The 27155-nt window shown below is 36.5% G+C and overlaps 1 protein-coding gene across 2 annotated transcripts in view; it reads right to left on the bottom strand.

Moving 5' to 3' along the window:
* Positions 1 to 27155, bottom strand: part of LOC128207293 (nuclear pore complex protein Nup85-like) — an 87226-nt gene that overhangs the window by 10010 nt on the left and 50061 nt on the right. For both annotated transcript variants that reach the window (XM_052910136.1, XM_052910138.1), the window contains 2 exons: positions 3118 to 3231; positions 811 to 932 (listed from right to left, as the gene is read on the bottom strand). In XM_052910136.1, the coding sequence (XP_052766096.1) occupies positions 811 to 932; positions 3118 to 3231 (236 nt within the window). The remainder of the gene's footprint in view (positions 1 to 810; positions 933 to 3117; positions 3232 to 27155) is intronic.

The raw sequence follows: 27155 nt of genomic DNA, 5'->3' as shown, positions 1-27155 counted from the left end.
GGATTCTGTAGATAAGGTTTTTGCCAATTCAATGCCATTGCTTCCTTTGGTATTTCTAAAACTTAGTTACTGTAACAGACCTTGAATGAAAGGTTTTATAGTAAATCAGGCCTCGAACAATTTGATTTGAGTCATCTGCCCTGCACAGACATTGAACTTAAAGCAGCTCGATTAATGTAATAGTGTTTTGTTTTTTTAACCTCATCCCGGCCGCTTCCTTCTGCGTAATTCATTTATGATGATGTCGGGAACCAGGACGTATATTACCAGCTTATGATCGATTATAAATTATTAAAAATATTTGAATAATTAACTTAATAGTTATGATCGATTATAAATTATTAAAAATATTTGAATAATTAACTTAATAGTTATGATCGATTATAAATTATTAAAAATATTTGAATAATTAACTTAATAGTTATGATCGATTATAAATTATTAAAAATATTTGAATAATTAACTTAATAGTTAATAAATAGCTAAACAATAAACAACTAGTCATAATTTGTTTTTTTTCGATTCCTAAACAATTATCTACAGTCTCCACGTTTGACCAAATTCATTAGATAAATGAGGTAAGAGGTTTATATCCGGTATTTGACTATAATATTTATCACAATGATCTTGTTTTTGGAAATTAAATAGGATCAAATATTGAATATGAAGAATCTTACTCGCCCAGGTGGTCAAGTGTGATTGAATTTCATTTTGCCAGACCTCGATATTCACTCGCAAATGCGAGCGGGCAAGTGGATTTTTCAAGGCAAAACACAAGCAACATCTTAATCAAACACAACACAAACTTACACAATCCCAGTATTCTCGGTGCTGCTCAGGAAATTCATCTCTTGTGATTTCAGCAAATAGCTGTTCGCCCTCAGTAAAATGCCAGCGAAGCCATTCCAACAGCTGAGAGATTACAACTCCCCCTAAAATGATAAACAATTAACTTTATAAAAGTCTGAAAATTTTACTAACACAGCTCTGAATTTCCAAGTTCACAACAATATTATCAAACATTCTGGTACTTAGGGACTATACCAACAGTTGACAGAAACTACAAGTAGCTAGGTTGTTTACAAAACCTCATAACTGCTTGAAATGAATTACATTTTTATGCATTCAGAGATACAGTCGAACCTCGTTATGTCGACTTTTTCGGGACCTAATGAAAGAAGTCGAGATAACGAAAAGTCGACTCATCCGAATTACAAAAAATATCACCAATCCCAACACGTTTGAGTTGGATTGTCCGATGTTTACATCCACAATTGAACGGTCTTGTTAAATATTTTCGTCGTGAAAACAGCAAACTTATTATTGAAAAATAAAGTGAAACAAAAGAAGAATTATTTGGGTCAAATTTAGTTCTTTTACGTTTATGGATCACACAAAACATATAAAACCATAATTGAATACATTTGTACATCGTAAGATTTTATACCGGGTCCTTCTCTGAATTGGTCGACCAGAGCAGTGGAACTAACATTTGACATTTTGAAGTTATTCTTTCTGTTCCCATTCGGGATTGATATCTTATCAATAAAATTGTCATGTTTTATACAATACCAAAGAGCTTGAGCAATAAATGTCTCTTTAATTAAATATATAAACAAACAACTTTAATTATTCGCAATTACCCATTACATTTTTGTATCCCCCAATTATGATAGCTTGTTATATTGACACGCACGTATTTTGCGACATGCCGCAAACCGTCATGAATATTTTCACACCTACGTCTCGATCTACTGTTCAACATAAAGAACATAGGAAATAAGTGGAATTCGACCACTGGGACTGAAAAACGAGGTCGACATAGCGAAAAAGTCGAGATAAAAAAATTGACACAAACAAATTTATTTTATATAGAATAAGAAGGAATAAATTCGGGACCGGAAAAAAAGTCGACATAACCGGAAAGTCGACTTATCCGACGTCGACATAGCGAGGTTCAACTGTATTTCAATTTCTATCTGGACTACCTACCATCCATCTTAACTTTCACAAGGCGATACAAATCCACAGAATAACACAACGAACCAGAATGGGGAAACTAACATCTTGGCTATATCTAGACTACAATGTACCAACGAACCATCCAAGCTAACCAGAGGCAATCTCCATCCGGATATTCTCATAAAGATTTACAAAAGAATTCTGATACCTAAGCTTTCTTTAAACTCCAGTAACAAAGTTAATTTTCAAAATCTCATAAGGATTGGAAAAAGTAACATCTTTAACTACATTTGCACTACCAACAATCCATCCTTGACAGTTTGTCCAGTTAGCACAGTTTTAAGTGCACTTACTTCTCTTCAAGGCCACCAGGGTTCCATTCCGGGCACGGGCACATATAAGTTTGTGGTCATGAATCCGGACAATTGGGTTTTCCCCAGATCTCCCCACAACACAAGACCACCCTCTCGCACAACATTGTGCCAATGAGAGTTACTTAGTATAAGTTTATATAACTTTCTTCACAATCGTTGTGAAATTAAATTTAAACTACCAATCCATCATCAGGTGTGAGCTTGATCCCAAAAATCTCTCTAAGGCTCGCAATGAGTAACTCACTATTCTATCCTAACTCACCGGGTGCTAGATCGATCCACAGTATCTCACTTAGGTTCCGAACGTGTGACAAACTTCTAAACTTTATCCAGTCACACATATTTTATTCCTTACTCACCAGGAGCAAGATTGAACCACAGTATCTCAAAGACACCCAATGAGTAACTAACTTCTAAACTATATTCCGACACTAAATAATTCACCGTATCTCACCAGGTGCGAGGTCGAACCACAGTATCTCACAGACTGAGACTGAGTATCTAACTTCTACACTATATCTGGACCCTAACTCACCAGGGGCGAGGTCAATCCACAGTATCTCACAAAGGCTCAGAATAAGTATCTTACTTCTACACTATATCTGGACCCTAACTCACCAGGGGCGAGGTCGATCCACAGTATCTCACAAAGGCTCGGAATAAGTATCTTACTTCTTCACTATATCTGGACCCTAACTCACCAGGGGCGAGGCCAACCCACAGTATCTCACAGACTGGGAATGACTATCTAACTTCCAAACAATATCTGGACCCAACTCACCAGGGGCAAGGTCGATCCACAGTATTTCGCACAGACTCCATATGAGCTCAGTCATGTTGAAGATCTTCATCTGTTCTTCCAACACGGCCTTCGAGTCACCATCCTCACAGCTCTCTGAAATGTAAAGAGTTGTATTAAAATGCTACAGGCATCAACATTTCCATATATAAAGCCACTTTTTTTTATTCAGATGACAGGTGTGTTTACAAATAAATTTGGCTAATTCAGATGGCAAAAAAATGGCTATCATTATTCATTTCCTCTCACAATGTTACCCTTACGACCTATTCCTGCCTTTACATAATTTTCGAAGGCATGGCCAATTATGACACTTTGACATTGAGTGTACCACTTTTTTTTATTCAGATGACAGGTGTGTTTACAAATAAATTTGGCTAATTCAGATGGCAAAAAAATGGCTATCATTATTCATTTCCTCTCACAATGTTACCCTTACGACCTATTCCTGCCTTTACATAATTTTCGAAGGCATGGCCAATTATGACACTTTGACATTGAGTGTACCACTTTTTTTATTCAGATGACAGGTGTGTTTACAAATAAATTTGGCTAATTCAGATGGCAAAAAAATGGCTATCATTATTCATTTCCTCTCACAATGTTACCCTTACGACCTATTCCTGCCTTTACATAATTTTCGAAGGCATGGCCAATTATGACACTTTGACATTGAGTGTACCAAGCCTCATTGGAATATTTGAATATCTATTATCAGGGCTTCTAAAACTTTGGAACCTCAATCGGTCCGGACCCGGCGACGACCCCCCCCCCAAAAAAAAAATAAAATAAATAAAAATAAAATAATAAATCCCCCCCCCCCCCCCACACCAAAAAAAGAAAGACCTGTTCAGTCCGATTTTATAAAAAAGTCATACATTTTCGCGACGTCTTTTCTGTCGATATTTTTTGCGATGAGGCAATTCATAAGAGGGCTCTAGAGCTAGCATAGCCGATTCGTATAGTCATTGATACAAGTTTAATTCAAATGAGATTCGCATCGAGTTCTGCGGCGTTTTTAACAAGAAAGACTGCGATCGTAATTAACTGTGGCTGTCGGGAGGCGATCAGATGACAAAAAGTGAAACAGTATTATGACTTATTTGCTTAATGCTTCTTTAGTAGGTCAACATTCAACTGAATTTATTTATTTTTATTTATTTATTTATTCATTCTTGAATAATAGTATATATCTAGATTTATAATCGGGGCAACAAGCTTAAAGTGTGATATCGACAACGATTTTTTCATTACTGCAAATAAATATGACATAAGCGGCGGACACAGCTGTCAGACTATGTAGTTAATCAAGAATATCGCTGTTGATATCCTATATATTATACAGTAATGTTAATTAATTCGGTATTTTCATGCTTTCACGGCTTAACAATGACATGCGATTATCTTTAAAGCCGTTTTTAACCAGCAATGGTTCTTTATAACAATTTAAATTTAACCGTTTTGTAATTAACAAACGGATATCATGTAATGATCGACGACGACATAGCATATTGCCATGTGAAAATATGGACCGATTTTAACACTTAACCAGGAAAGCTGCAAGCAGATAATTAGCACATAGTTTGTTTAATTGTGTCTTCTGCTTATACCAAAACACGTGATTGGACCGATTGCAAGCGTGTGCTAATTAACAGATCTATAGGCTATAGAGTGATCAGCGTAGCTGAAAAAGCAGCTGGTCACATCGGTCTCATGGTAACCAAGACACTTTTATGACCTGTTGGATGTACTGTAGTTTTGAATGTGTGAATGACCCATGAATGTTTGTGTATTACAATTGCTACATCTTTTACTGATTTAGTCGTTTTGGACCGAAATTACAAAAAAATTTAGAAAATTTTGGACTGATTTTTTTTACACTTTTTGAAACTGAAATCGGTCTGGCTTGGTCAAAATCGGTCCAGACTGGCAAATTGCTGGTTTTTAGAAGCCCTGTCTATTATAGTAATCGAGTTTATAATGGCCAAGGTTTTAAGTTTTTCCAATACCTCAATTTTTATAAAAACAGCAACAATAGAACAGCTAAATATACCGGTACTAATTAAAATAACAATAACTAATGAAAAGGTCCCTTAACCGCTAACCTGGGTAAGAAATATTTCCCCGAACAGGAGTGTAATTTGAAAATAATTTGTCAAATGTATATAAGGTATTGACCCTGTGGTTCCAGGCAAAAACACTTTGAAAACCCAATGGTGGGGAATAATGATAAACTCTAACATACATTTTACCAAACATTTTATTTTCACAGCCCTGCATAACATACACGTCTCACTATTTTAAGTAAAATTACTGTTTTACGAATGCCTGTACTGGTTAACATTCAATTTTTGGCACAGGTAAAGAATACTTTTTGTAAACAGAGAACAGGTTGGTTTCCTGAGATATTTAAAATTGATCCAAAACCCTACTATGTCTGTTATGATACAAATGACAAATAACCTATTCAAGACCACAAAACCTTGCCAAAATTACCTGATGATTATGAAATAAAAGACAAGTATCCTTTATAATACAATGAAAACAACAGGGACATGTCCAGTAGTCGAAAATTCAAAATATAACATTATAAAGGGGCACAAGGCAATGGCCGCAAACGAAATGAACTTGAGACACAAACATAGTAACTTCACATACACAAATACAAACACCAAAACAAACAAACTCCACATACACAAATACAAACACCAAAACAAACAAACTTCACATACACAAATACAAACACCAAAACACACTAACTCCACATACACAAATACAAACACCAAAACAAACTAACTCCACATACACAAATACAAACACCAAAACAAACAAACTCCACATACACAAATACAAACACCAAAACAAACAAACTCCACATACACAAATACAAACACCAAAACAAACTAACTCCACATACACAAATACAAACACCAAAACAAACAAACTCCACATACACAAATACAAACACCCAAACAAACTAACTCCACATACACAAATACAAACACCAAAACAAACTAACTCCACATACACAAATACAAACACCAAAACAAACTAACTCCACATACACAAATACAAACACCAAAACAAACTAACTCCACATACACAAATACAAACTCACACTCATCAAAATTGCTTTACAGATAAACGTTGGGATTACAACCTTGGAACTGTTTAAGTGAAACTAGAACTGGAGCCTGAGTCTACTAGGGGCTTAAAATAGATTGTATGCCCAAAACCTAACACTTGTCCAATCATTTATTAATAATTACAAGTTATAAAATAAAACCCTCATCAGAAAATGCAACAACTTGAAAACTATGAAGAATAAAGTAAAACATATCATTTAAACTAATCAATTAATTTAGAGTTCTCAAAGCAACAAATCTGCTTGAATAGTCAATATATCATATTTGAAGTATAATATTTCAAACGTCATTGAAAATGTTTTAAGGACATATTCAATCAATATGTTCTATTGAAAAGATCCAGTATTTGATTGCAGTTTGTTTGATAGGCTTAGACAAGTCTCGTCTTCATTTTTAATAGTTGGACTGACCATACACAATTCGAAAAATAATTGTATTGGTTTAATACAACATCTGGAAATAGACATTATGGATTTGAAGAAATATTAAAAAAGAAGAAGAAAAAAGAATAAGCACAAATAAATTATTGAATATATTGTGGTGTCATTCATTGTCAACAATGCACACATAATTAAACAAGAGCTGTCACAGTATGTGACGAATGCCCCCGAATGTGACATTGACCTACGAACAAGGTCAGTACATGAAAAGTTGATCTTGCCTTTACGTGTCAAATACATATGGCAAGTTATTTTAAATTGCCTCTGAACATAAAAAAATACCACCCATACTTGACAACCTACACTGTTATGTCCTTATATTTAGAATTCCCTTGTGAATAAACACTTAGTGTATCTTTCACCTTAAAGGTAGGGACATGGGTCTTGCACACGACACGTCGTCTTGGTATGTGGAACACATGTAGCAAGTGATTTTAAAATCTGTCCATACAAGGGAAAGTAACAGCCCTGACACGACAACCTAAACTCTATGTCCTTATATGCAGCACTCCAGTGTGAATAAACACTAAGTGTGACCTTGACCTTTGAGGTAGGGACACGGGTCTTGCACGCGACACGTCGTCTTGGTATGTGGAACACATGTGGCAAGTTATTTTAAAATCTGTCCATACAAGGGAAAGTTACAGCCCGGACACGACAACCTATACTCTATGTCCTTATATGCAGCACTCCATTGTGAATAAACACTATGTGTGACCTTGACCTTTGAGGCAGGGACACGGGTCTTGCACACGACACGTCGTCTTGGTATGTGGAACACATGTGGCAAGCTATTTTAAAATCTGTCCATACAAGAGAAAGTTACAGCCCGGACACGACAACCTATACTCTATGTCCTTATATGCAGCACTCCATTGTGAATAAACACTAAGTGTGACCTTGACCTTTGAGGTAGGGACACGGGTCTTGCCTGCGACACGTCGTCTTGGTATGTGGAACACATGTGGCAAGTTATTTTAAAATCTGTCCATACAAGGGAAAGTTACAGCCCGGACACGACAACCTATACTCTATGTCCTTATATGCAGCACTCCATTGTAAATCAACACTAAGGGTGACCTTGACCTTTGAGGTAGGGACACGGGTCTTGCACGCGACACGTCGTCTTGGTATGTGAAACACATGTGGCAAGTTATTTTAAAATCTGTCCATACAAGAGAAAGTTACAGCCCGGACACGACAACCTATACTCTATGTCCTTATATGCAGCACTCCATTGTAAATAAACACTAAGTGTGACCTTGACCTTTGAGGTAGGGACACGGATCTTGAACGCGACACGTCGTCTTGGTATGTGGAACACATTTGGCAAGTTATTTTAAAATCTGTCCATACAAGGGAAAGTTACAGCCCGGACACGACAACCTATACTCTATGTCCTTATATGCAGCACTCCAGTGTGAATAAACACTAAGTGTGACCTTGACCTTTGAGGTAGGGACACGGGTCTTGCACGCGACACGTCGTCTTGGTATGTGGAACACATGTGGCAAGTTATTTTAAAATCTGTCCATACAAGGGGAAGTTACAGCCCGGACACGACAACCTATACTCTATGTCCTTATATGCAGCACTCCATTGTAAATAAACACTAAGTGTGACCTTGACCTTTGAGGTAGGGACATGGGTCTTGCACGCGACACGTCGTCTTGGTATGTGGAACACATGTGGCAAGTTATTTTAAAATCTGTCCATACAAGAGAAAGTTACAGCCCGGACACGACAACCTATACTCTATGTCCTTATATGCAGCACTCCATTGTGAATAAACACTAAGTGTGACCTTGACCTTTGAGGTAGGGACACGAGTCTTGCACGCCACACATCGTCTTGGTATGTGGAACACATGTGGCAAGTTATTTTAAAATCTGTCCATACAAGGGAAAGTTATAGAGACGGACGGACGGACGGTGCGATTTTAATATGCCCACCTTCGGGGGCATAAAAACAAGAAGACATGGATAGTGACAAGCAGAGTGAGAGGCTGTTTTCCTTGCGGTTGTCCAGAGTGATGGAGGATATCGGGGTCAATGAATTGACGATTGATTGGAGAAGGAAAACATACCTTAGGATGGAGTCAATTACTAATGTCTGTGTTTTGATAAATAATTTAGATAGTACTATGTATGTCTTTGGTAGTCAAAGTGAGGCCACAACAACTCCTGGGATGGAATCTGATATTGACATTTTGTATAGTAGACAAAGATTTCATGTCATTCTTAAAAGGAACAAATGGCAGTCCGGAAAGCCAAATATTTTGGTTTTAACGGATGAGCACACTCCTCCTCAGCACTGCTACCTACAGAGAATAAGAGGTGACTGCCCACTACCAGCAGAACAAATAAAAACTCCCAATGATGTGCTGATTAGTGATGGGAAAGTGTTAGTTGCTAACACATGTGTTAAAATACAAGAATTGTATGGTAAAGATCTTGAAATTATTTACCGTGGACCATCAATATCTCATACAGACAAATGTGATTCTGTCTTTGCATTTAAATGTGCTGAACTGCCAGAAGAATGCCAGTTCATGTTCCACAGACCACGTCCTGGACACTGGCCCGGACCAGAAATAATGGTCAGGGCTATGGAGGCTGGAATCTTCCTTGTGCCACAGGGCTACAGTGAGAGCCCTGGTAGTAAAGCTTCATCTAAACCTATAGCATTTGTTTGTATGATTTCTTCAAAGCTGCCAAACTACCCATATTCAAAATTGCAGTGGAGGTTATCAACTTCATTAATGGAAAGATATTTAATGTTTGATTTAAACACTGTACAAGTGAAAGCATATACACTTGCCAAAGTGATAAGAAAATGTGTTTTTAAACCACTGTATGGAGATCGCTTCAGCACTTTTCATATTAAAACTGCAAATGATGTATACAATAGAAAACTATCCCCCTTCAATTTGGAGGGAAGACAACATTGTGCAATGTGTAAGTCTCATTCTTACTACACTTACAAGATGGTTAAAACAAAAATACTGTCCACATTTTACAATCTCTGGAGTCAACCTATTTGTGGGAAAGTTGCACAAGTGGGAACTTCCTAAACTGTGCGGCAATATTTCAAACCTGATCAACACAAAACTGCAGTGATTGAATGATGTAAAAATGGACAATATTGGGGTGAGGCTGCAACAATACACAGGTCATGAAGTTGAAAAAGGTTTCATCATTCTAAATACTCCATTATATTTTGACATCTTTGACAAAATATTGTTTAATGCAATGATTTGCATCATGGCAACTGTTGAATTTTTCTTAAAAGATTCACTTGAAAACTTACTGAACAATTTACATAAATTTGGAGGTAAGTATAATTTCCTAAGTGACATAGAAAAGGAATCAGTTTCTATCATAGCCCCATTCGTTTTCAGTATCCTTGCCTCCAAAATGGCCTCAATGGGCATCTATCTAGCGGAATCGATCACACAACAAATACTGGTCATTTGACTCTGACTTAATGTCGAGTAGGCTGAAGTTTGCATCTATGCTGAACTGCAGAGGGCAGTATGAAGAAGCTGCAGATGTACTGACTGACTGTGAAGGACTGCTGGGGCCAGAAGTGTGTCAGTGTTGTATACACCCTGACATAAATGATTTTCAAGCAGGACATGCGCTTGGCGAAAAGCGGATCATATACTCACTAAAAAAGCTACTTACAACTAATATAATGGTGTGCATTATGTTTGCAAAAGAAGAAATAAACTGCATTCCGAAACATGTTGCATATGAATTGTGCAGGTGTATAGGATCTAAAGCCATAGGATCTTTGGATGAGTGGAAGAATATAGACACAGCCCTCAACATGCTGGGTCACTGCTTTGAACTGCAGAACAGACTGGACCAGGCTTGGTTGTGCTACAGAAACTCATTAAGCATTTATAACAAAGACAATGTTGCCAGATGGCATTTAGCCAGGATAGTACATCAGTATATAACAAAGACAATGCTGCCATCTGGCATGTAGCCAGAATAGTATGTAAGTGTATAACAAAGACAATGCCTCCATCTGGCATATAGTCAGAATAGAACATGAGTGTATTACAAAGAAATAGCCTCTATCTGGCATGTAGCCAGGATAGTACATGAGTGTATAACAAAAGAAAAAGCCTCCTTCTGGCATGTAGCCAGGATAGTACATGAGTGTATTACAAAGAAAAAGTCTCCATCTGGCATGTAGCCAGGATAGTACATGAGTGTATTACAAAGAAAAAGCCTCCATCTGGCATGTAGCCAGGATAGTACATGAGTGTATTACAAAGAAAAAGCCTCCATCTGGCATGTAGCCAGGATAGTACATGAGTGTATAACAAAAGAAAAAGCCGCCTACTGGCATGTAGCCAGGACAGTACATGAGTGTATTACAAAAGAAAAAGCCTCCTTCTGGCATGTAGCCAGGACAGTACATGAGTGTATTACAAAAGAAAAAGCCTCCTTCTGGCATGTAGCCAGGACAGTACATGAGTGTATAACAAGGACAATGCCTCCATCTGGCATGTAGCCAGGATAGTACATGAGTGTATTACAAAGAAAAAGCCTCCATCTGGCATGTAGCCAGGATAGTACATGAGTGTATAACAAAGACAATGCCTCCATCTGGCATGTAGCCAGGACAGTACATGAGTGTATAACACAGACAATGCCTCCATCTGGCATGTAGCCAGGATAGTACATGAGTGTATAACAAAGACAATGCCTCCATCTGGCATGTAGCCAGGATAGTACATAAGTGTATAACACAGACAATGCCTCCATCTGGCATGTAGCCAGGATAGTACATGAGTGTATAACAAAAGAAAAAGCCTCCTTCTGGCATGTAGCCAGGACAGTACATGAGTGTAATACAAAAGAAAAAGCCTCCTTCTGGCATGTAGCCAGGACAGTACATGAGTGTATTACAAAAGAAAATGCCTCCTTCTGGCATGTAGCCAGGACAGTACATGAGTGTATAACAAAGACAATGCCTCCATCTGGCATGTAGCCAGGATAGTACATGAGTGTATAACAAAAGAAAAAGCCTCCTTCTGGCATGTAGCCAGGACAGTACATGAGTGTATTACAAAAGAAAAAGCCTCCTTCTGGCATGTAGCCAGGACAGTACATGAGTGTATAACAAAAGAAAAAGCCTCCTTCTGGCATGTAACCAGGATAGTACATGAGTGTATAACAAAAGAAAAAGCCTCCTTCTGGCATGTAGCCAGGACAGTACATGAGTGTATAACAAAAGAAAAAGCCTCCTTCTGGCATGTAGCCAGGACAGTACATGAGTGTATTACAAAAGAAAAAGCCTCCTTCTGGCATGTAGCCAGGACAGTACATGAGTGTATTACAAAAGAAAAAGCCTCCTTCTGGCATGTAGCCAGGACAGTAACATGAGTGTATAACAAAGACAATGCCTCCATCTGGAATGTAGCCAGGACAGTACATGAGTGTATAACAAAGACAATGCCTCCATCTGGCATGTAGCCAGGACAGTACATGAGTGTATTACAAAGACAATGCCTCCATCTGGAATGTAGCCAGGATAGTACATGAGTGTATAACGAAGACAATGCCTCCATCTGGCATGTAGCCAGGATAGTACATGAGTGTATAACAAGGACAATGCCTCCATCTGGAATGTAGCCAGGATAGTACATGAGTGTATAACAGAGACAACGCCTCCATCTGGCATGTAGCTAGGATAGTACATGGGTGTATAACAAAGACAATGCCTCCATCTGGAATGTAGCCAGGACAGTACATGAGTGTATAACAAAGACAATGCCTCCATCTGGCATGTAGCCAGGATAGTACATGGGTGTATAACAAAGACAATGCCTCCATCTGGAATGTAGCCAGGACAGTACATGAGTGTATAACAAAGACAATGCCTCCATCTGGCATGTAGCTAGGACAGTACATGAGTGTATAACAAAGACAATGCCTCCATCTGGAATGTAGCCAGGATAGTATATGAGTGTATAACAAAGACAACGCCTCCATCTGGCATGTAGCCAGGACAGTACATGAGTGTATTACAAAAGAAAAAGCCTCCTTCTGGCATGTAGCCAGGATAGTACATGGGTGTATAACAAGGACAATGCCTCCATCTGGCATGTAGCCAGGATAGTACATGAGTGTATAACAAAGACAATGCCTCCATCTGGCATGTAGCCAGGACAGTACATGAGTGTATAACAAAGACAATGCCTCCATCTGGCATGCAGCCAGGATAGTACATGAGTGTATAACAAAGACAATGCCTCCATCTGGCATGTAGCCAGGACAGTACATGAGTGTATTACAAAAGAAAAAGCCTCCTTCTGGCATGTAGCCAGGATAGAACATGAGTGTATTACAAAAGAAAAACCCTCCATCTGGCTGGTAACCAGAATAGTACATAAGTGCATAGACAACACTGCCAACCAGCATGTAGCCAGGATGGTACATAAGTGTATAACATACCAGGATGGTACATAAATCTACATTTAATGATGTTCCCAGGGTTGGTTGAAGAATTTGACATTCAGAGGGGGTATAACTTAGGGGTTTAACCTTTTGACTTGCACCAACAGAACTGAAATTTATTAGGTTGGTGTTGGCAGGGGGGTAAGGGGATACTCACCAAAATTAATTTAAACAATTTCTAGTCCGAAATTGTGCATTTTGGGCACATTTATTAACATTTTTTTCCTTTTTGGAATAAAAAGGTTGAAAAAAAAGTAATCATTGTCGATTTAAAGGGGGGCGCTGGGTTGCCAACCCCTGGGTCAGCTAATGGTTATTGTTATTTGTTATTTACATGAATATACTGACTATTATTATTTATTATTATTTTCAGTTTTGATGTGATGATTGTTGGTGTTATAAGTACAATAATTAAGTAATAAAGAAATGAAAGCCAGATATTTTGGTCAAAATATAGAGGATATTTGTTTATAGCGAGTGACATAAAAAAACATATTTTCACGAGTGGCGAAGCCACGAGTGAAAATGTAGTTTTTTTAAGATCACGAGTGAAATTAAATACGATATTACACGGAAATAAACAAATTTTCTGTTTCTTTTATGCTTATTTTCGGAGTTTTGTTTCTTTTTTTATTTATTTCTGAATTACCCCCTTTTTTTGACAAGGGTGGGCTTTACGCCGCTACCCGTGGGGCACCCCTCATGCATAATTATAGCTGTCAACTTTTCTACTTTCAGTTTGCTGAGAAATAGCTCTCTGCTATTCATTCTTATAGCTTAATATTCGCTCGTTTTTTATTGCAAAGCTTTATGAACAGTAAACAATGAAGTATTATTAGTGCACATATGTTCCAAAAAATAATGAAAACACTTTTTATTTTAAGATGGGCATGAATATGTAGCCAAATTACTACGCCGCTATTTAAAGAATGAAAATTTGGAAGGTCAAATGTGTTAGCAAAACAAATGTGGATACTCATTGGATTTTAACCATTCTTCTTAGTTTAAGACTGCATGTACACGTGTTTTGATAGTCAGTTAATATTCAGTCATCTTACTGTCAGAGACCAGTCTGTTTCGCTTTAAAAGGTTTGTTTTCCAGATAAAGAGTAAATGCCACGCTAGTTTGTTGACACATTTTGAGGTGTGGGTGGGGTAAAAAATATCGGATCTATCTGTAAATTGTTGTGTGAATTCTCCAGGAAGCTCATTTTACGTACTACAACGGTTAACAGTTCAAAATACATTTGAACGATGATATAAAATTTTATTTATGTTCGAACAGTTGTTTTTGTCTGTAATTTGTTTGGTATGAAAGCAAATGTTCGAACATTCAGCTTCAAAGATCAGTAAAATGTTTGATAAACGGGATAACCGGTAATAAACGGTAAGTTGTTTATTTCCAATTATATATTTATTTAAATTTATAAAACGTTGATTATTACCGGTAAACACTCATTGTAAAGCTTGCCGAAGATGGCTGAGCAGTTCCGGACAACGTTGACTGTTAACTGGATTTCGCGCGCATTTTGTAAAGCCTTTCGATCAATGTTTAAACCAGTCAGTAGAATGTCTTTATTTAGAAAGGTAAAAACCATTTTCGCACTCTATGGTGTGTTTTAATTGTCAGACATGTGCATCTCTGCCAATTTCAGCAAGGTGAATTTGGGTTCAAGTGGCAGAATTTCTAAATCCCTTGCATTTTCAGTCAAAAACAATGAAAGATACGATGTAGACAAACACTTGATGGTTGTTACTATTTTTAGATTTTCTGAAAATAAGTCATGGTTATTATGGTTTAGGGTATTGCCAAATGTCGGTGTTTATATAAAGCAAACAGAAGGAACATTATGTCTGGCTTATGAAATCTTTTAAACTGGCTTTTAGAAGAGCAGCTGATAAATTAGTTATACTGCCAAAACAGGTATAATGCAGTGTAAGTGCAGATGATGACAGAATTGTGTGCGTTAATTTTCGTGCCAAAATGTCGTAACATTTTATACATTGAAGCTAGGGCTTATAACAATTGACACCACGCTGATAGCAATAAGGCTACACCTACAGTGTCACATGACCTCTAAATTAGGGACCTCCGACAAATACCCAGAAGCAGACGATAATAATACAAAAGTTATCAATGACAATCAGATAAAAAATGCATGGAACATGGTAAAACATAGCAATAAAAGCAAGTATAACATTAAATAAGTTCATTATTATTTATTGTATGCAATGTATAATTCAGGTAGAAAAATGTCTAGACTAATTTATTTCTAAATAACATCGGAATTTTGTTACAGTACAGTAACAGTCTCTATTTTAAAACTCAAATAAAGGGAAACAAAACATGTATTAATTTCCTATCCGAAAATCAACAAAAAACGATGTTTGTATAGATCCATTGTCAAAACTCAGTGGATTTCGCTGTTTTTCTTCCTTTCTCGATTTAGAAGCACCTGTTTTATACAATTGTAATGCATTATTATCATTATTGATATAACTTTTTTTTATTTTTCGTTTTACGGGAAATTTTTCAAATATAAGCGCCAGGAGGAGGGAATAAAATTAAGAAAAAGATGTCTCAAAATGAGTGTCGAGAAATTTTTTAAAAATAAGATGGATTTTCTGTATTTTTTTCTTTTTTGGGGAAACCTTTAAAGGATGAATGTTTTGAAGTTGTGCACACTTGATATGTACTCCGTACTGCCTGTTGTATAATAGATATGTATAATAGAGTCAAAACAAGATGTCATTTACACAAGTAGCCACAATAATGAACCAGTCAATTGTAACCATGAACCCCAGGTCCGGGGAATAGCGGGGACTTTGATTTTCAGTCCTGCCAATCCTTTGTAAAATTCCCTCCCTGCGCAGACAAACTGCTGGCAAAATCCCCCTGCATCCCAGATACCTAGGTAAGGCCCATTCCCCACTATTTTCGGCGCAAAAACAAAACCACCACATTCACTCGGCAAGGCAGGGCCACCTGGAAGGTAAAAACACTGCCCATTTCTCTCGTTATCCCCTATATTCCCCACGGAACCTGGTTTGGGGTCGTGGTTACAACTGACTGGTGCATAATCTGGTGCATAATGCATGATTAGGGACTTTTTTTTTTAACATTTGGATATTCATTTTACTCCCGAAACGCCACAAGTCAACTGATTCACAGCAATGAAAATATATTCTTCAACTGTAACTCCACAGTATTTAACACTGCACTGTTAAATAAAAAATACACATAAATTATTAATATTATATATGCAGGATTTTAATATGAGCATCTATACTTTTGTAGTGCTTTTAATAGTCACTGAAACTCGCACTGGCAAACCATAAGGCATCTGGCACATTGTTTGTGTCAAAAATGTAGGGATTTTTTTTTTTAAGGTTTTGAGTTTGGTACAGGTTTTTTTGCTTTGTTTTTGTCCCATTTCAACAGTATTTCAGTTACCTTAGGACATTGCTGGGGGTAAAGATTCAGTAACAATGATTTTCCTGGATAAACAAACCCTTAAATTGATAGACTGACTCTTTCCCAACTGAGCTAGCCGAGTTTCGTTGTCATTCGTTACACACCTTCCGAGAGCAAAACATATTGATAATTATATGACAATATTGACCTGCTTCAGCATCTCAAAAACATTTCTCTGCCATTATCCAAGAAGTAAAGTTAGGAATATTTTATAAACTGTACAAATGGCAACAGACCCAGGTTTCAGTCCTAGTTTAAAATAAAGTCACATTTTGTCAGGCACCAGCCTGTGTCAGACCTATCAGAATTTTATATTTCCGTTCTATATTAGTAGTATGTTTGTCCGGCTGCTATTTCATTTAAACTATTTCTTTGATGATTGCATCACTGGATAAAAACATGACAAGTGAAAAGGGTCATGTCTTGTCCTGCAGTGGTGGGTGGGGTATATTAAAATTAGACGACATTCAATCGACAGGAATGTCGTACAGCTGTTCTTCATACAAACGGGTCCATGCCTCTTGTCGAATGTTGACATGTCAATCTCGGATATAGACCCCGGCTCGCACAAAAACATTATCTCTACATCTTTGAAACTCATCTTGGGTGTTATGAGCTTAAACTCCTGACGTTTTGGAGTGTTAAGGCGACCACACGCTGTTTGTTTATGACGGCGGAATTGGTCGCCATGTGTTAGTGTGTGGCGATTCGCACAACTTAATTTTTTTTTTGCTGTAGCAATTTGCACAACTCATTTTTTTTTGCGACGCGCCGAGCATAACGCCCGTACAGTATCGTACAAGGCACAAAATGGCCAATTGTTTTTTTCGCAAGTCCCACCAAAAACTTAAAAGCGAATGTATATGCTTTGGATTTAAAACTTTTCGCACAATAAGGAGACAAATTTCAAAATCAAAATAAATCGAGATATCATCAATATTTTACACTAATTCTCATAATGATATTTCTTATTTTAAGGCTATTAAAACGGAAATATACGTATATTATGTACGTTTACGTTAAGACATTTTGAGAATTGAATTAGTCTACTAAACAGTCCCTTGTGAACAATTATAATTTTAGCAGCATCAAGGGAAATTGTCAGTATTTCAGATTTCTTTAACTGTCTTTACTATCTCTCAATTATGAGACATAATTTGTGTTAAATATATATAACAGCGTAATTACACTACTTTTGATATGTGAGGATTGTCGGAAGTCATGGCGGATAGCAACGGAAACTGATAAGCCCTGCCTAATCTGGACGCTGATTGGTCAGTCGGGAATTGATCAGCTAGTTTGACTGACAGGCAGCATCATGTTAATTGTTATTTTGATCCCATATAAAAAATAATAACACTTTCGGAATTTATTTTATCATGTTTTTTAAGCATTATATGATATGTCGTTTAGATTAAAAAAGAAAACTGATTAGTAGGATGCCAATAATCAAATATTGCTTATCAGTAGGATGTCTCTCGTTTGTACCATTACTTAGCAACCATCTCAGTCAAGGTGATTTAGTGTCAAGTGATTTAGTGTCAAGTGATTTATTGCAACATTTTCCTGAAAGTGACAGATTATGGGGTATTTTAGCATGGTTTTTAGATTTCTAATCTGAGGTATTTTAGCATGGTTTTTAGCATTTTTTAGTCATTACATAAAAAAGGGAAGAAAATAGCAAAGAAATGTGTGGATAAGGCAAGCAATGTTTATAAACAAGTGGAATATATAAAAACACTAATTACCGCTCATTGATGTTTTGAAACACCACATGAGACCCATGCATGGTCAGTGTAATATGTCAGTGTTGTTGTTGGTCTTATGCCAACTAAACCAGAGAGATACATATGGTCAATACAAGAACCTAATACATTGGTCGGTTTGTGAGAATACTGGCGAAATCCTTTTTCTGTGAGCGCTTGGCATATTCAAGGAATTGGACAGGCAATTGAATTTTGGTTGAAGTCACCAGTTATAACGATTGACGGTTGACTTTCTTTGAATATCTGGTTAATATGATTTGACAAGACAGTTTCCTGGTGCAAATGTGTATTTCCTGATGTGGGCGAGTTGTACACTGCAATCAAATAAATTGTGTCTTTTGATGTCATAACAAGTTGACAGGTAAGGGTTTGTAGTAAATGACAAAATGTAAATGTAGAATGTTACTGCCCGGACAGGACAACCTATACTCTATGTCCTTATATGCAGCATTCCATAGTATTCAAACACTAAGTGTGACCTTGACCTTAGAGGTAGGAACACAGGTCTTGCACCTGACATGTCATCTTGGTATGTCAAACACATGTGGCAAGTTATTTTTAAATCTGTTCATACATGAAAAAATTACAGCCCAGACACGTCCATCTAATATTACTCTATGTCCTTATATGCAGCATTCCAAAGTATTCAAACACAAAGTGTGACCTTGACCTTAAGGAAGTTTCACAGCTTTTATACGTGACAAATCGTCATTAAATGCCGAAAACATGTGGCATGTTATTTCAAAATCAGTCCATACAAGATAATTTACAGCCAGGACACAAGAAGTTGAGCCGGACACATGGACAGACGGTGCAATTTTTATATACCCATCTCTATGCCCAACTATCAAGTTTTTGTTTTCATTGTTACCATCATTGTTTTTTACTGAACATTCAAGGAATTATAAACTCTACTGCATTTGAACCCAATCTACCAACTTGGAGACCCAAATCTACCTCTCTGACATTGCCAGAGGTTCACATGTCTGCAAGAGGAGTGGATGTCAATTCGTGTCAGTTATACTTTCAAATGAGACTGTACGTTATTAGAGGCATTATTGAACATGTACGTTTGTGATCACTTGACACACAAGATATTTTTGCCAAGATTCAAGATTTCACTTAATAGAACTAGAGGCTAAATGGTGTTATGTCGAGCCCATTGAAAGAGCCTTTGACACAGACAAAATGCTCTTCAATGTAATTGCAACACAGAATAATTTGGAAATGAACAATATGTGAACAATATGTGGAAACGTGGAACCGGCGAAACTGAAACGCCTCGTTATGGTGAACATCCATGGCAAATATTTAAAAACCCTTAAATGCATGGTAAAAACCAGTCCTTTTTTTTGACATTTAACCTGTAAGCATGACCTTGATCTTTGAGGTTCTGGATGGACAGACTTCTGTACGGACATATACAGATTGGTAACTGTGAAAACTTTGTCTCGCTCATTGCACACAGGCTCAACAACAAGAGCTGTCACAGAGACAGCGCGCTCGACTATTCCGCCGCTTTTCAGTGTAAGGATTGAAAAGTTTTGGCATGCATACATGGATCACTGTTAGATTAGATTTCAATGCAATACATGATGTGCTGAGATATTAACATAAACTTGGTAACATGCAAAATTTTAACCAGAATTTTTAAGTCTAATAATAAAGGGCCATTCTTTGCAAATACAGTTATCTAACTTGGGTGTTCAATTAGGCTGGGTGGTTGAATACCATTGTATAAAGTCTCACAGGTTCGGATCATGATGTGAACAAGTGGGCAAAGTTTGCAAGGCGTCAATGGACTTTGAAAATATCTGGGGTAGTACGCAAACTTGAACATAAGTTCTAAGTAAAACAAGAGCCGTCGTAAGACAGCGCGCTCGACTATGCCGCTTTGACTTAGAATACAATAACCATGTAATAATACCAAGTTTGGTCACTTTATGTCAAATCTAACTAAAATTATTCGATACATAAGGTGACTTTGATGCTGCCCTCCCACCAGCCCGCCCAAACAATTATGCAAGTCATTCAAATAACTTGATTTCCCATTATGAAAATGTGGTTAAGAATAATGCCTTTCAAAGGAAATAAAAAATCAAAAAAATCAAGGGCCATAATTTGTATTTAGGCTTAAAATGGAGTTATGTTTCTTGTTGAAAGATGGTCGTAAATAATTTTTAATTTTATTATGACTGTGCATTTAATGAACGGTATAGAAGTTTTTTATTAAAATCCCAACTTGCCCTTAACTTTTACTTGCCTAAAACTTTAACCTAAGTCAATCAGAGGCCATAACTTGTATTAAGGATATGCAGTTATGTAACCTCATTGGGTGATGGTCCTGAACAATTGTGTGAAGTATTTAAGTCAATTGAATGAAGGATATAGAAGATATTAAACTTTAGCCCAACCTGCCCTAAAACTTTAACCGAAGTTCCATAGTCAATCAGGGGCCATAATTTGTATAAAAGATAATATGGAGTTATCTAACCTCATTATGTGATGGCTCTGAACATCTGTGTGAAGTATTAAGTCAATTGAATGAATGGTATTGGAGTTTTAAGTGAAAATCCCAACTTGCCCTTATTAAAAACTTTAATCTGCCCTAAAACTTTAACCTAAGTCAATCAGGGGCCTTAACTTTTATTTAGGATAATATGGAGTTATGTAACCTCATTGTGTGATGGTCCTGAACAACTGTGTGAAGTATTAAGACAATTGAACAAAGGATATAGAAGTTATTTATAAATATTCCAACTTGCCCTAAAACTTTAACCTGCCCTAAAACTTTAACCGAAGTCAATCAGGGGCCATAACTTGTATTTAGGATAATATGGAGTTATGTAACCTCATTGTGTGATGATCCTGAACAACTGTATGAAGTATTAAGTCAGTTGAACAAAGGATATAGAAGTTATTAATAAATATTCCAACTTGCCCTAAAACTTTAACCTAAGTTCCATAGCCAATCAGGGGCCATAATCTGTGTAAAGAATAATATGCAGTTATTTTATCTAATATCACAATTATGAGGGCTTATTTGAGAAATCGGGGAATGCAGTGCCATATAAATATGTTTAATCTTCACATGTATTTCATTTATTTTGTAAACATATTGTTTATGGAGTTATAAAACCGAATCTCCCATCAAACACATGCATGTTTACAAACTAAAGTAGAACATTTTCACCAATTTTCAGCTAAATTTCACTCAAGAAGCTTACATTTAAGATAAAACCAGTATTATCGAGTGCTTTTATTTTGTCGGGAATAAAAATGACCGCCTGTTTACCCGAATAAGCATGTTTATACTTGTTTTCTTGGTTGAGCTGGAGCGTTTTACGATGATATCTGTTCTTTTGCTCTAGCTCAGTTTAGTGTCATTGGCTCTTTTTTATACACAGCTCCTAAAAGAGCTGGAGCCACTGTTTCGCAGCCGTGTAACTTGAAACCCTCAAAAGATTTGTAGTCCTGTGCTTAACAACATAGGCTAAAGCATTAAAATTTAAGAGATTCAAGAGGAGGTTTTCATTAGGGGTGTGCAAGCTGAAAGTGATTCAGGTAGATTATAATATATAAGTCGTTTTCAACTTTTTCCTAAAAGCAGGGTTATTTTTTATTATGAATGATTGTCACACTCAAATATGTTTAAATTATATTAAAAATTTGATTTATCCATATAATGTGTCACCTTTTTAAAAGCTATGGCCCTTTTGAAAAAAAAGTTACTGTGTGTACTAAACACGGATGAATAAATGGTATGTATTCGGACATTTTCCCAATGTCTATAAGAGGCTCAATTCAAGAGTGCATTCAAATGGGTTTAAGGGCAATTTTTTATTCTACAATTCTAATTCTAATTTGTTATACTCTTTTTTAAGCTGGGATCTGAATTGAAATAGTATTTTCTATACTACAATTGTGTTCACATTCTCTTTAAATTGTAGTTGATAGGCATAATAGAATAACACACTAGTATAAAAGTTTAGTTGAATCTGAATTCCACCTTTTGCTATGATGCCCGTTTTATTCTACAGCTCATGGAATACACGGAATAAGTATGGTGAGTGGGGTGGGTTGTGAGTGGGTTTCGAGTGGTGAGTGAGTGGATGGGCGGGTGTGTCAGCAAGTTGGATGGATGGACAGGCAGGCGTGAGAGTGAGCGAGCGAGTGCCATGCTATCATGCATATGTTTTTTTTTTATCTTATCTTATCATCACATAAAGGGAATCATCGTTCAAACCGTTCAGCACTATCAGTGCTTTGATTATACATACAATTCATTCATGACAAACTCAACATACCGAAATTGGTCAGTACAAGAAACATCTGGGAATACACACAGTAAATAGCCCAGCAGGATGACATGCTAAGTGGTGATTTATTGACTGGTTCAATTTCATAGACTGATAAGCCCTTTTCTCAAAATGAGTTCGGGAGGCAATTTCCCTGGACTGTATTGTTATATTTCTTCAAATTTATAATGTCTAGTTCCAGATGTTGTGTTAAAACCAATACATTTTTTTCTGAATTGTGGATGGACAGTCCAACTAGTAATCAAAGGACTGAAGGTCCTGAGAGTTGCCAAGAGAAGTTTCTTGCAGATGCATTGCTAAATGAAGCTTATATGAGTAAACAAAAGTTTTGTAAATATTTGACGAAAGGTTCTAGATTTTTAGCAGACATGAGACATGTAATATTGTCATGGTTTGAAAGAACTATACACAGTTGTTCAGCACATGAAGATGATGTGACATATACAAGATCCAGGTCCCTACCTATAAGGTCAAGATCACACTTGGAGGGAGACAAACAGCTGTATACAATTGTCGGATGTAAAATCACTTGCAGTTACAAGTCTTGCATAAAACAGTTGAAATCAGTGTGACCTTGACGTTGATGAAGTGGTTATAGTGACAAAAAAAAAAATGTGGACTTTTCTTTTATTTTTATCAAGAAAATAGATACATTGCACATTAAGTATGATTTGGTAAAAAATCAGAGGTAACAAAATAGTGAATATTTAACCTGTTTACTGGCCTAAATGGCACACAGTAGCTCAGGGGCCGTATTCATAAAGCTCTAAGGAAAATCTTAAACTTAAATGAACATTTCAGATGCGGATTGGATTTCCAATTTATTTTTAAGTCAAACGTCAAAGAAACTTTTCATGCTTATGAAAAACATAGTTTTGCATATGAATGCAAAGTTTCATTGAAGTATTATGGGTAAAAAAGTGAGAAATCTGCAATGGAAATGTTCACTTAAGTTTAAGATTTTCCTTAGGAGCTTTATGAATATGGCTTGAGCCTGTACAAGACACTTAGTTACTAAAGTTTCATCTAGATCCAAACTGTTTGAAATTCAATCCATAGATTTTATTACCAAAGGTTGGGGAAGTGTTTTAAGTTGGAAGTAAATATAATAGTTTTCATGTGCACACTTGGCCTGGGAGTGAAGGGGTTATTTTTTCTAAGCCTTTGAAGATATGAGATGAAGAAACAAGAGGCACATCAGTGCCTGTGCTCCACTGGCCAAAAGGTTCAAGCAAAGACCACCTAACGAACATTTTCGTCAAGTTTCATAGAAATACAATCATCAATTTTTGAGGAGAAGTTATTTGAATTTTTTTTTTACTTTAATAGCTCTGGCTGCCATGTTGTGCAGTGGACCGAAATGATTTGGGCAATTTGAGTAAAGGAGCACCAAACAAACATTTCTGTCAAGTTTTATCGAAAAAAGGTCATCGGTTTCGACGACAAGTCGTATAATTTTTATTTTTTATTTTTTAGCTCTGGCAGCCATGGTGTGCAGTGGACTGGAACCATTTAACAAATTTTGGTTAATGACCACCCAAGGAACATTTCTGTCAAGTTTCATCAAAATCTGATCATCGGTTAACATTTAATCTGAATAGATTATGAAGCAAATATCTAACCTGAACAAGAACTGACGAGATAGAATCGACTTGGTGTTTCACTTACACTTTTCGGCCATTTAAGTTACTAAAAATAGCTGTTTCATAAACTTTCAGAATGTCACTTAAACGAAAATTAATGTTCAGTCTATATATACTTTCCTATGTATAAATGTAAGGTTTTTTAATTGATCTTTTTGTGAGAACTTTATGCTTATATGTTTACTCATAAATTATTATTGTTTAAAAATTATTTAAAGATGCTATACGTGAAAAATTAAGACATTATTTTTTTTCTATTAAAGGGAGGTAATTCAGTAGTAAAATGTAATCAAAGCTATTAAAGCATGGCATTTCTTTTCTAACCATGTTGATATTATTACAGTCTATTCAAGCAAGATGCCTTTTGTTTTTACATAGTACCCATAGGTTCTGAAAAACAAGGAGCACTATTCCCAACAGAAGGATGTCACTCCATATCACTGCATGAGCATCATAATAAGGAAATGTTTACTCAAACTGCAAGCTGCTCAATTGAAATAGGTATTTACCTCAAGCATACAGTTTTATAATGTGGCAAAATAGTCAGACTACTAGATTGTCATTCGGACTAGTAAAATATGCCATTATGCTAGTCCAACTGGCTAGTAGGTTAAAATGTTTTTCGTGAAGACTGCGGACGAGAAGTCCTTAAAGGTTTTTCTATTTTTAACTCTCGCAGCCATGTTGTGCAGCGGACCGGAACCATTTGGGCAATTTTGGTTAAAGGGCATCCCGATGAACATTTATGTAAAGTTTTATCAAAATCTGATAATCGGTTTCTGAGAAGATGTAGTTTAACGTTTTTTTTCTATTCTTAGCTCTGGTGCCCATGTTGTGCAGCAGACCAGAACTGTTTGGGCTATTTTGGTTAAGGACTACCCAAGTAACATTTCTGTCAAGTTTCATTGCATTACGATCATCGGTTTCTGAGGAGAAGTCGTTTAAAGGTTTTTCTATTTTTACCTCTGGGGGCCATCTTGTGCAGTGGACCGAAACCATTGAAGCAAATTTGATAAAGGACCATCCAAGGAACATTTCTGTTAAGTTTCATCAAAATCTGATCATCGGTTTCTGAGAAGATGTTCTTTAAAGGTTTTTCTATTTTTTTTGCCCTGGCAGCCATGTTGTGCAGCGGACCGGAACCATTTGAGCAATTTTGGTTAAGGACCACCCAAGGAACAATTCTGTCAAGTTTCATCAAAATCTGCCTATCCGTTTCAGAGGAGATGTCGTTTAAAGATTTTGCTAATTTTAGCTGTGGCGGCCATATTGTGCAATGGACCAGAACCATTTGAGCAATTTTAATAAAGGACCACCCAAGGAACATTACTGTCAAGTTTCATCAAAATCTGCCTAACCGTTTCAGAGGAGATGTCGTTTAAAGATTTTGCTATTTTTAGCTCTGGCGGCCATATTGTGCAATGGACCGGAACCATTTGAGCAATTTTGGTAAAGGACCACCAAAGGAACATTCCTGTGAAGTTTTGTCAAAATCCGCTTATCAGTTTCAGAGGAGATGTCGTTTAAAGTAAAGGTTTACGCACGCACGCACGCACTCACGACGGACAATCTGTGACGACATAAGCTCCATGGCCTTCGGCCAGTGGAGCTAAAAAAACAATGACTAGATTGGCATAGAATCTGCTTGAAATACTGGTTAGAATGAGATTGTACATACAAGATGGTGTAAAAGTAATACAAGTACAAGGTTTATGTTGTACATTATCAGTTTTGTAAAATAGTATGTCTCGTGTTTCACATAAAACACTGTTTGTAAAACAATTTGCTGCCTGTATGCAATATGGCCTATTAACATCTTGATTAACCTTAAATTTGACCTTTGACTTTGAAGGCTGATCTTGGCTTTGATATGTTGCCATTAATTATGTGTACTAACACTAACCCGCGACACTATTAACCCATTATCTGATAAGACACATTTTGATGCATCCGAGAAATGTTAAAAATGGAGCATGTTCTTCTTAAGGAGCAAATGCTCACTTTTTTAAAAAGGTTTTCAAAACTGTTAGAAATTCATTTTTTCTTTTGCAAAGCATTTCAAAAATTTATAACCAAGTGTAGAAAATAATGTCATCATCCAAATATAGCATATCGGGTAATGGGTAAATGATGTACTATGAAAGCAGTTGTATTCCTGTTATATTAATTTAAGGTTAGCAAAAAAAAAATTGGCTTGAAAAAATATCTAAGTTGAATGAAACAAAGATAAACAGACAACGATATGTACAGTATAGTAGTAAAAGTTTAGTCATAACATGGAAAGAAATCATAGGCAACATAATAAGCAAATGACATATCAATAGTTTGTAAGATATGCGAAATGACATACACTCAGTCAAAGTTCTAACCGATCACTTCTTAAACTGGATTTTTTTTAAAACTATATTTCTGTCCTGTCTGAAAAATAAGTAATTGTCTCAGCTGATGTAAACTTGGCAAAACTCCTAATCGGTCACTTAGTAAAGTAACTTTCCTGAAAAATGCATAAAGTGTCAACAATATACAGTTCAGTATTCTATTTTCCCCATCTCGTGGCAATATTCTTAGAAAATTTCAGCTAAATCGAAGCTTAAACGGCAGAGAAAACACAGTTCATATGTAATTACTCCTAATCCAAAAGTCACAAGGAAAAGAAATTACAATGCAAATTCCATAGGGAATCACATTTTTCATTGATTTTGTATTTTTAAAATCTTTTGACACAGTCTCTGTTTCACATAGAAGGTAATGTTAA

This window comes from Mya arenaria, chromosome 2 (genome assembly GCF_026914265.1).
Source record: "Mya arenaria isolate MELC-2E11 chromosome 2, ASM2691426v1".
Classification (NCBI taxonomy): Eukaryota; Metazoa; Mollusca; class Bivalvia; order Myida; family Myidae; genus Mya; species Mya arenaria.
This window is presented reverse-complemented; position numbering and strand designations above follow the sequence as displayed.